Source organism: Zootoca vivipara, chromosome 3 (genome assembly GCF_965207765.1).
Source record: "Zootoca vivipara chromosome 3, rZooViv2.hap1.1, whole genome shotgun sequence".
Lineage (NCBI taxonomy): Eukaryota > Metazoa > Chordata > Lepidosauria > Squamata > Lacertidae > Zootoca > Zootoca vivipara.
Genome location: NC_142586.1, coordinates 81,182,356 through 81,194,535, shown reverse-complemented (window position 1 = coordinate 81,194,535; position 12,180 = coordinate 81,182,356). Strand labels below are relative to the sequence as shown.

Sequence of the window (12,180 nt, the reverse complement as noted above, 5' to 3'; positions counted from 1 at the left end):
AGGTCCTCTGAAAGGAAGAGGTATGGCCCTCTGATATTCAAGAGAGCACAAATACTAATGCATCTCTGTGGCCCAAAACCAATCATAGAGTTGGAAGAGACCACAAGGGCTATCCAGTCCAACCCCCTGCCAAGCAGGAAACACCATCAAAGCATTCCTTACATATGGCCATCAAGCCTCCGCTTAAAGACTTCCAAAGAAGGAGACTCCACCACACTCCTTGGCAGCAAATTCCATTGCCGAACAGCTCTTACTGTTAGGAAGTTCTTCCTAATGTTTAGGTGGAATCTTTTTTCTTGTAGTTTGATTCCATTGCTCCGTGTCCGCTTCTCTGGAGCAGCAGAAAACAACCTTTCTCCCTCTATATGACATCCTTTTATATATTTGAACATGGCTATCATATGACCCCTTAACCTTCTCTTCTCCAGGCTAAACATACCCAGCTCCCTAAGCCATTCAGAGGGACAACAGGCCTAGGCTGCTTTTTGCCATAAGCAGTTCTGAAATGGTTCCCAGTGAGATGTTATAATGCATATGAAAATATTATTTCAATAATCTGTAAAACAAGGCAGAATAATCCCTCAATGGGGCTAGAGTTATTTTTATTGCCCCATCTCTTAGCGTTAATAAGGCTTTCTGTAATTTTTGGGAGCAATATTAGGGAGATTATTTTATGAGGGCAGACAGTAAAAACAATTACTTCGTGTCATCTGTCTCTACCTGCACTAAGTGAAATACCTCTATCTCAGTTTTGGTGAAATGCTTATTTGCTGTCAGTGTCATAGCAGTTTTTTAACAGCATTCCTCTCAAGTGTTTCATAGGCACAATTTCTGTACTGAACAAGAATGCATACAATTGTATTTGAATGAATCTAACATCCTGTCTTTTTTCTGTACCTGCAGTTGTAGAAACTACTGAAGGAAACACCACAATTGTAAGTACAATAACTGACTTATTTTCTAAGTCTCAGACCTTGTGTTTGTAATGCAGCAACTTGTTTGTACAGAAAAATGCAATTGAATAATTTCCATCATGTAACCAATGTAAATTTAGGCCTCTTTTCCTGAAGAGAGTGAACAGGTGACCTTTTCATCTCCTGAACCCCATTCAAAATTTTCTAGTGCCCATTGCATCAGTGGAAGAAATTTGTGCGAAATTAGAGGTGTGTGCAGAGATTAGGAATGCCTGCAGTTATGCATACTCAAAAGAGCCCAACGTTACCATAACAGTATGTGGAAGCTGCTGCTTCAGCTTTTGACTTCATGGTGCAGAAAGAAACCATGCCGCAGTGGCTCCCACACCATGAAGTAATATGAAAAGGGTTTCAGAAATCTCTCCATTCATTGATATTTTTGAAACTTTTCTTTTTATTCTGAATGGAAATGAAGCATGCACAATATAGTGTCTATATGTGTCTATTTAAGTCTTACTGTGCTTTAATTTATTGGAATTTCCTTTTAATCCCCCCCCCGAAGAGACAAGTAGCACCCGACTTGAATATCAACCAAATGTGCTATGAATAAAAGCCAAAAAGTCGGAGTTTAGTTTAATAAGCACAGTGGCATAGAATTTTTAATTCTGAAAGCTACATGAGACTATAAATATGGTATTCACTAGGCTGAGCCTTACTGCTTAATAAACACTGTTTTGGAAGAGTGAACAAGTGTGTTAGAAGGCCTACCATAGTGACTATTAGTAGGATAAATATTAATAACAAAAGCAACAGCCTTGTACCCAGCATTGCACAGGAATTGTAACAAACAAATTAGTGTAGCTTTGAAAGTTTTAGTTCATTATCTTGATTCAAAATGGCATTCAGTTTTATCCAAACATAGATGAAAACCTGCTTCTTGATTTCAGGAACCTTAATGCAAAATTTGGTTACAATACCTTCAGAGGTGTACAAATGCATAGCAAACAAATAGACAATTTTCCAAAATATGTAGTAGATTATCAAGTTGTATTCCGCTTATCCCCAAAATTGTGCCCAAAGCTCACAAAATGACTTACATTCTAGTGCTGTGGCCTCACTTCCTAGTCCCCTCTTCTATTTCATTTCTTCATCTGGTCTCACCCCAGATCTCCTTCCATAAGTTAAATACCAAGTTATCCCTACAGTAATTATATTGCCCAAAGTATGTTATCTCCATAGATTATTTTTACTCCTCTGGCAGTATTTATTATCCGGTTGGAATTTGAATGGTCCACCAGATGTTTGTCATGATTAAGCCCCAAGAAAGCAATGGAATGGAGCTTGCTTTGGTTCCATTGCTTTCAAGGGACTACCCTGTTTCTCATATTTTAAGACATACCCATAAAATAAGCCATAGCAGGATTTTTAAGCATTCAAGGAATATAAGCCATACCCCAAAAATAAGACATAGTGATAGGCGCAGCAGCAATGCTGGCCGCGGCAGGAGGAGAAGGAAAAAAATAAGACATCCCTTGAAAATAAGCCATAGTGTGTGTTTTTGAGGAAAAAATAAATATAAGACATGTCTTATAATATGAGAAACACGGTAAGTCAGAACAAATGTTTGCTGAATTGTGGCTTTTATTATTAAATATAAAAATACTAATAGGAGAATACGGTCTTCTAGCGTTAGCATACCACAGCCTTGAGAGTTCTTTAGGCATCAGGAAAACCTTTTATTTTCCCAGACACACACAGATTTTTAAATCTCAGTCTGCTGCTTTTCATTAGTGTTTTGATTTTTTTATGCTGATTTGTACTTTAGGTTTTTATTGATTCTTTTCCACAAATCATAAAATCTTTTTCTGGTGAAGGGCAATGTATAAAATTCTTCATAAGTAAATTGGTGGAGGAATGCTAGTTGAACTTGGAAATTTTAGGTTAATCCTAGCCCATGAGGATTCCTCAAACAAGTGAAAGTGGGAGGAATAACTTATGAAACTGCCTGTGATAATACAGCCAAGAAAAACCTAATCATTAGCTTCTCAGAATATCTTTGTAAGTTACAAGCAGAAATTAGACAGCCTTAAGTATCTTGTATAGTTTGAGGTTTGGGGTGGGAGATATTTCCCTACATTCTCTGTCAGTAAACAGAAGGAATGAATTTCCCCACTTGAGGTGCGCTTGGGGGAAAACACATCTTAAAATGTTTATGATATGATAATACTGCTTCATATGCTGACATCATTCCTGGGTATAGGGAGGTTTTCTAACAGAGACATCTTCTCTGGGAAGAAACGGAGACCTCACAACACTACAGAATAAAAATGCATTGTGGTGCTTTGGGTGTTGGATTTTTGCTTAAAATGCAATGTTCTCTGCAAGCAAAGGTTATTTTGTGAGAAGGCAAGCAAAAACACTCTAGATATGAAGAATTCCCAAGACTGCTGTAGTTGACAGACCATCAATATTCAGTACTAAATGATGAAGATTTCCTTAGCATCCTCAAGAATAATGAGGGATAGTTCACTGAAAATCCCCATCTGTGCTTTGATAGTGGGTGGATGTTCTCATGGGGAAAAGAATACTCTGTGATGTTAAAGATGTAGCACAGATGAAATTAAATATGCTCAAAAAGTGAGGTCATTCATTTGATTTTAATTTTCTCTTGATTTTATAAGTGTGATCTGAATATGCTTTCTGGAACATTTTGCTTTTCTCTTTAGCATCATAAATGTCTGGTTGGGGAAATAAATAAAGCCAAAATCTTGTGAGAAAGGTGCATGTACCTCTAGCCAGCACTTAGTGAAGCTCTGTGAAGATACTCATGGTGGGGGCATGAACATTAGCTTTGATCTTTGGGCCTTTCCAGAATAACTCATGTTACATTTTGAGTGGTGTAATAAAACATTTTGCTATCTGAATTGTTAGGCTGTTTTTGAGCCAGGTGATGTTAATATACATCTTTAATATACTTCTTGTGTACTACTAACCATGTTAAATCAATTTGGTGTACTTGTGACCCAGCTATATTCATTTCAAAATAATAAGTTACAGTAAAAGGATACAGGTTTTAACATCTCCAAAAAAGAATTATTCTGTTCTTTCACTATAAATGATTTCAAGATGGCCATCCTTCTACAGAAGACTGAATTTGTTTGAGTACAGTGGTGCCTCACTTAACGAATGCCCTGCTTAACGAAATTTCCGCATAACGAAAGGATTTTTCGAGTGGAGGTTGCCTCGCTAGACGAATTCGTTTTATGAAAAATTTGTCTAGCAAATCGCGGTTTCCCATAGGAATGCATTGAAATTCAATTAATGTGTTCCTATGGGCAAAAAAAAAATTCAAAAGAAATTCAATGCATTCCTATGGGATTCGCTAGGTGAATTTTTCGTTATAAGAAAAGACCCGTGGAATGAATTAAATTTGTCTAGCGAGGCACCACTGTATTGTTGATTCCCAAACTATGTACTTTTTCCTTTAAACATAGATATAAACAGGCTTTAGATTTACCATTACAAAAAATGACAATTAACACGAGGAAACAATCCAAAAGGTGCTGTTGAAGACTTGCTTTGGTGTCACATGTTTCAAGCTTTACAGTTCTCACTCAAAGAGATTCTGGAAAGAGTTGCAAAAGAAAAATATTGAGATGTAAAGCTCAACTGTTAGGCTATTTTCTAAAAGCCCCTTTTTAAAGCATCTTCTGATAATGCTTTTGCCATAGATTGATGCAGCTCTCTGAATCGTTTCACATAATGTATATGCTGCTCTTCAAATCTACGTAGATTTCTGTTGCATGAATAATGATCTTATAGGAAAAACATTTAGTTGTGTTCCTTCCCTGACTAAAGTAGGAACATCTCTTCTGCACCCGCCCCCCAATCACAACTACATGAAACAAATAGCATATACCATTTAGTTCTTTTACTGGTTGAGAATATTACAATACATTATGACTATGAATAATGGCTTTACATCATAGCATGTAAACATCAATAGTAAAGCCTGAACATTTACAAAATTGGCCATTTGGAATATGTTTAGCCTGCTCAAGTTTGTAGCTGTAAGGCATACTGCATCTAAATTGAGTTTTCTTCAGGATAGCTTTAAATTGATGAGTTCTGACTGCAGTTGAATACTTTAAAAAGAACTCCCTGATTCTGGCTGTATCAAATGAGAGAGGTCTGGGGTTGGCTTGTTTTTAAAAACTTGCCTGTGGTCTGCTTAAAGAAAAGGAATACATGAGCTGCTTGGCAGGAAATGCTTCTTGTCAGATAGGCTAAGTTGTTAAATACTTCCCCAAGGGAAATGCTATCAATTTCATCAGTTTGAGCAATTTAAAGCTAAATTCGGACCACGCTTTAGGAAAGTGTGCTGTGGAGAGCCATCCCAGTTTTTATAAACATTCCTGCAGTTTTGACCAGTGGAAGAAGTGTCTCTGTCCTGCAGCTGTTTTTTAAAAAAGAGTCTACGCCAGGCTTATGCAACTTAAGAGCCCATGTTTGCTGATATCCTCAAAGTAGCAATTTCAAAAGTATGTCTTATTATACATGGCCAGGGAGGTGCAGTTTGTGTCTTTTAGAGGGAGCCATGCCCATTAGTGAATTTATTGCTACACAGTAAATTGGAATCTTCCTTGTAAGTAGCAGACTAATATTCTTGAGTTGACATTTGCAAAAGTGCTGAAATCTCGTGTGTGTGTGTGTGTGCGCGCGCGCTTAAACTGCTCTCTCTGCTGGGTTTGTCCTCAAGTACATTCTTTGTTGTATTCTGGATCACCAGAAGCTAAGTTTCCTTAAGGTTTTTTTTTGGGGGGGGGTGCACTTGTTGGAAATTAAGCAGTACAATATATATTGGAAGTCTGAAATCTAAATCTTCCCTTCCATCTGCCCTCTCTTTCCTAGATTGAAGGTAAAATGCTGGAAGTTGAGGAAGCCCCGACTCCTCCAAATCCTTCTGGCCAATGTCCTATCTGTCGCTGGAACCTAAAGCACAAATATTCTTACGAGGTGAGTACAGCTTCAGGACCCTGTAGTGTATTTTCAAGGCTTAAAAATAGCATGTAGCTACCAGATACTTCTATATGTTACTCTCATAACTCTCCTGTTTCTTAGCAGAATAAATTACTCTTCAGAGTGGTTCAGAAGTCACAGGCTCCTGGGGGACTTTTCCTGGACCCTTTGGAGGCCCACTATGACATATTTCTTGAGACAATTTGAGGGTGAAATTGCTTGGCTCAGTAGCAATCTTGATGCCATAGTTAGTGCAGAACTGTGTGAGATGTCCAACACCACATCTAGCCAAGTTTTATGAGATCAGTTTCAGTTGATGTGGCCTGAGAGTGTTGACAAGGTGCTTAGAGCTGTTTGTCCAACCACATGTTCTCTCAATCCCTGGTTGATCATGTTTAACAAAATCTATGTGGCGAGGCATGACTGGGTGGATCCAAGTGTGGTGAATGCGATGTTACACCGTGTGTGGTGCCTGCTGGCTTGAAAGAGGTGGTGGGACACTTGCTCATTTATTTATTTTTTAACACCCCGGACTCACTCATTGAGGATAGTCACTGACCAGTTGCTTTTCTTGGGAAGATGGGTGAGAGGGTCATGGCAGAGCAGCTGCGGGCATTCTGGATGAAACATTAACCCCACTAGGGTGGTTGATCAGGTATCTCTAGGCCTCTTTTTGGCGGTCCACAGCAACACTCAATCCTCCCCCCAAGCCCCTGCACTGCTTTCTGAAAGCTGTATAAGTTAGGCACTGCACTTTGGGAAGGAGCTGGGAAGGCTCTAGGACCCTGCCAGAGCCTCGCACCACCTTCCCAAAGCCTGTGCCTCACTTAGCCAGCTTTTGGGAAGGCAGTGAGAGTGCTTGGGGGGACATCAAATTTTGGCTTCGCTCACCCCACCCCCACCCCAAGCAGTGTGCAGCCCACAGGTTCTTTGTCGAAGTGCTCTTGCGGCCCACTTGGTATGAAAAGTTGGGCTGCCCTGATCTAGACCCAATTTAATTCTTGGTTCTGTCCTGGGTTTGGCATCAAACCGGTCTTGGTTACGCTGATAGATGACCTTTATCAGGAGAGGGACAAGGGAAGTGTGACCTTGCTAATTCTGCTTCATATCTCAGTGGCTTTTGATACCATCAACCCTGTTCAGTCTGCTGTCCATAATATAGATAAACTGGTATTCCACATCCTTCCATGCCATTCACATACCAGTGGGACACTTGTTTCCCTGATTTGCAGCTATGCACACTTAAGCAGCTGTCATTGCTATGTTTGCACATCACCTTTCCACCAATACTTTAACCAATACTGGCTTGGAGTATACAGTCATACTTCATGTTGCGTCTGCTTCAGGATGCGTCTTTTCATCTTGCAAACGCGGCAAACCCGGAAGTATTTACTTTGGGGGTTTGCTGCGCACGCAGAAGCGTTCTGCGCGCTTCGCACATGCATATAAGTGCTCTATTGCGTGTGCGCAGAAGCGCCGCTCTGGTTACGGACTTTTTGGGGTGCGAATGGCACCCTGGAACAGATCGTGTCCGCAACCAGAGATACAACTGTAATAGACACAATACAAAAGGAGAGAAAAATAAGCAAATGATAGTACCATTGAATATGAGCAACAATGTTTGCACTCTCAAAAGTTGCTTTTCCAAAGGTTATTCCAAGTCTGGAATAGACAAGGGGCAGGGAATACCATGCTGGAAATGGAAAGGAAGGAAACCAGACAAGAGTACACCATTAAAGATAAGGAAGCCAAAGCTGCAGAATAAGCTAATGTCAACTGGATTAATAGGCTAGAGCTAGAAATGCATCTGGAGGAAAATAAGTGGTTTGTGAGATGGCTGGCTCACTAATAAAGATGGGAAAACACGAAAAATAAGGAATTGAAAAGAAGTGATAAAGAATTTAGCGGTGATGGCCTTGTTGAATGAGCTTTCAAGAAAGCAGGTAAGGAAACAGTAGAGACATGGAGTTAATTTGCAGGTCTGGAATACATGCATCCCAAGGGGGTTTGCTAAGATACTGCTCCACTGAGTCATTTTTTTAGAAACTCTCAAAAGGCTGAGGAGGCTTGTGTGAAAATAATGGAAAATGACAGGCCAGAATAAAAAGTTTAGGAAGTGATCGTGACATTTGCCGCATGGAAAGTGTTAAGGCCAGGCACTATATGACCTTAAACACATGGCTTAATTTCACATGTATTTTGTTTTAAGCTGCAAATAGTAGTTGTATAGAGTTATGTCAGCACTGGGGCTGTTGGGGGTGGGAAAAATTTACCCTCTTCTTCGCCTGTCATAGGCACAACAAAAACAGCTTCTCCGAAGCTGCTGTTTGCTTTTGAGAAGCTCAGATCAAGTGTATTATTTCGAAGAACATAATGTTAAATGAACAGATAATTCAAAACAATTGTAAAGCAAAGAACACACATCACTGCAGAAGCAGCTGATCTGATATTGTAGCCCACAGTTAGTTCCAAAAAATTCTTTGCCTCCTACTGCACTTACAGGTTAGTAAGACAAAAATAAGGGAGAAGTGTCTGTCCTAAGAGAACCCATTATTTTTTTATGTCTGTGTGCATTCTGATAATACAAGCCATTCCCTTAAAACAAGAGACATCTGGCAGGCCTGCTTTTTACCCACTACTGTCAAGCCATTATTTGGCATCCACTGTTATTAAGAATGGTATACAGTTCTTAACTCATCCTCACAACAATCCTGTAAGGCACTTTTAGGCTGTGATAGTGAGTTGGCCAAGGTTGTCTGGTGAGTTTCATCTCATGTCCAGACACATAACTCCTGTCTATTTTGTCAAATCGGCCTTCCTTACATGGAAAAATAATATTAGGGAAGGTGATCTTCTTGTCTTTAATAATTAATATAGGCTTGAACAATAGAAGGTGGCTGTGTCATTGCTAAGGGTGACTGAGAGGATCCCAAAGTAACCATCAGTGTGCTGAGTTGACAACTAGGGTATATTAGGAAGCATTGTTGATTGACCCTCAACAACTACTGAACCCCCTTTGCTGGCCAAACATTTTTTTCAGAAGTTTTGTAATACTCTATTTGTACTTATTAAGGCAGCAGTTACTCTGAAGATTTAGTATTGGAACCAGGCTTTCCTGTTGAGTGTGCTGCTTTATGGAAGTGAGTCTTCCATACTGTCAGGAGCGGTAGCTCAATGCCTTCCACATGCACTACTTGAGGAGGATATGGGGTATCACATGGCAGGACAGAATTCCAGACTAAGATGTGCTCACCTAAGCCCACATTCCCAGCATGTTCACATTCCTGTCTCGGCAACATATACACTGGCTTGGTCCATGCCCACAGAATGGAAGATGACAGGATCCCCAAGGACGGGTCTCTACAAGGAGCTGGCTTCAGGCACCAGGTGCATTGGCAGACCAACTCTGCGTTACAAAGATGTCTGCAAATGTGACTTGAAGGCTGGCAACATCAACCCTGCCATGTGGGAATCCCTTTCAGGTGACTGCAGTGCCTGGAGAAAGGCAGTCAAGTTGTGTATCCATAGCAGTGACCAGAGGAGGAATGACCACTGGGAGGAGTGCAGAGAGGAGAAATGCCATGGTGTATCTGCAATAGCACAACTGGACGCCTTCATCTCCCCTAGCTGCAACAAAACATGTCTCTCCCGCATTGGTCTCTACAGCCACAGCAGGCTCTGCAACCTTCCAACAGCTTGACCTCACCCCCAAAGGCGCACTCCTCCATTGTCTCCTAAGACAAGACAGATGCCAACAACAGTATAGGATCTCTTGTAGCTGAATTTTCAGTAGATTTCACCTTAGCATGGAATACCAGCTCTTGCCTATGCTGCTGAATCCTCAAAGTTTATGGCTTTAAACATAATTCTTTTTGTAAAATCCTAAATGCCTAACTTTTTATGTATGTACATATAAGTTTTCATGTTTGCATCTGTCATGTGTGTTCCTCCTGATAGTTTCCCATTCAGGAGCTAGTTTGTATTTGGACCAAACTTCACAGGGTGACAAATAGTAGTACTTTCTGGGCTAAGGCATAAAGACTTGCTGCTTCTGCAGACATATGCCGTGATATGTTTTTTGTTCAAAGTATTATCAGTAATATGTTTTTTGTTCAAAGTATTATCCTTTCCACTGAGGAGTCTCTTTGGATTACTCCCTTTTAATAAATCAGCCAGCCATGTCAAGGTTGATGTTCCATCCAGAAGTTCTTGGGTGGGGAAAGTGCTCTGCTGTGCTTGCCTGAGCTGAACAGGGACAAGCCCACTGTAGTAGTGTTGCTTCCAAGGAGTTGCAAACTCTCATCCTGATATTGCAAACCATAGGAGGAGAGATTGTTCTTGTGCTGTGGTCCTGTTTGCATGTTTCCCACAGGCATCTGGTTGGCCACTGTGAGAACAAGATGATGTACAGCACCTTGAGCTCCTTGGAGGAAAAGGCGGTATATAAATGTAATGTAAAAAGGGGGGGGGCTCTTCCTATGTTCTCATGTTGGCAAGCAGCTGATCCCCAAGCCATACCTTCATAGAGATCTGCAGAGATGTGACCTCCTAGTCTCAATCTTGAGCAGACTGCCAGACTCCTCTCCAATTCCTGGCATGTGCGGAGCAGGGTTAGTTTTAAGCTGATGGTGTGATTTTGACATTTCAGAACCCAGCTGGTGCTATTCTTCTGTTGAAAGGTGAAATAGATAGATTTGCAGGCTTAGAGTCAACATTACAAAATATGACCTATGTGTTAACATACCTCCAGATATTCGAATTTTGCATTTCTCTGCAGTTTTTTCTCATTGTCTATTTGACATGACAGGCAACATATGTATCTGGTGTTGTAATGTGAATGCAATGACTTGGGATTGCAAACTAAATTTGGGGTGAAAATTTAGAGTTCGCTCCAGGCATAACTATTTTGACAAGCCGCTAATGACCTCTGGTGAATCTCTTTTTTGCCATAAATTCACTGGGTGGCCTTTAAGGAAGCCACTCTCTCAGCCTCCACTGGATAGTAATACTAATCACCTTTATAGGGTGATTGTAAGGGTTACAGTAAATAAACTTTGAAGGGCTATATTGATATTAAATTTTTGCTTCTTTTAGGTTATTTATTTCACTCTTACATGATTGGAAATAAAAACAGATTTTTTTTCCCCACTGGGAAATTGGGAGGTTTAGAATGTGGAAACCTTAGACAGCAAAAACTCTTTAAATTGATATCTGGAAGTACCAGTGGAGAACTTTGAGGCAGCAGATCTTTTGCAACCCAAGGGGATGGGCTGTATAAACAGACCCTGGCTCAGATTCTGATGGTGTTCAGTCAGATTATTAACACTTGTCACTTCTCCAGGTGGCCTCAGGTATTGGTTCCGTCCACTGTTCCAGTGAACCTCTAAATCCAGAAAATGTGTTGTTCACTTTGGAGTTTGTTTACCTAGTGGGAGAAATCAAATACCCTATGGAGGTGAAGGCAAAACATGTTTCCTCTTTTCTTCCTTGGAACATGATTAGTCTGATCATGCAGTAAATGTCATCTCACTTTGGCAGCACAAAGCAGAGACAGAACTGCAGTCTTTGCTTATTAGCCTCGAATTAATTCAATCCAAGTTGTTTTCATCAGATCCTACAGATTACAGGGGTGGGAATCTGGGTTCAGCCTCTCCCAGGAGCTGTCCAGTGATTAAAGCAAATCTGTGGTTGCAGTCTTGGCTGCCCACTAGCACAAAATGTTAATTTCATGGAACATGACGGCAGTGTGCAAATCTGCCAGAATTCTCTTTCTCTCCTTTAACTCTTTTACATTCTTGTTTGTTTCTCCTGTGCCCTAAAACCTGGCTGTATCTTTCTGCATTGTCCCTGTTACTTAGATAAATCCATGTGATGATGCTAGTGGGAGAGTTCCTGTTGCACTTGGGACTTTTCTGAAGTTGCTGTGACCTTTTGCTAACAAGCAGCCCTCTTAAGCCAAATGGCTTAGGGTACAATTTTCATGGCTGGAAATGGGTGGGACCTAATTGATTTGTTTTGAAATGACATTTTGCAAGTGAGAAGCAGATTAGTTGCTGCCTCTATTTGGTCAAACAGAACCTGGAAACGAGCCCATTCTGTTGATGACAACTGAGATAAAGAAACAGTGCCTTTTTCTGCTCCCTATTTTTAAAATGTCACATGAGCAGTGTTGTATTTTAGAAAGGCACAGGAACATTAAGGAACCTGAACATAATGGGCATAGGACTTTCTCAAATCTTCTCATATT

General features: G+C 40.5%; 1 protein-coding gene across 1 annotated transcript in view; it reads left to right on the top strand.

The window, feature by feature from the left end:
* The window catches only part of MRPS18A (mitochondrial ribosomal protein S18A), a 33,106-nt gene that overhangs the window by 2,750 nt on the left and 18,176 nt on the right, over positions 1-12,180 (top strand). Inside the window, exons 2-3 of the mRNA XM_035108195.3 lie at positions 904-935; positions 5,826-5,930. Coding sequence (XP_034964086.2) covers positions 904-935; positions 5,826-5,930 — 137 coding nt within the window. The remainder of the gene's footprint in view (positions 1-903; positions 936-5,825; positions 5,931-12,180) is intronic.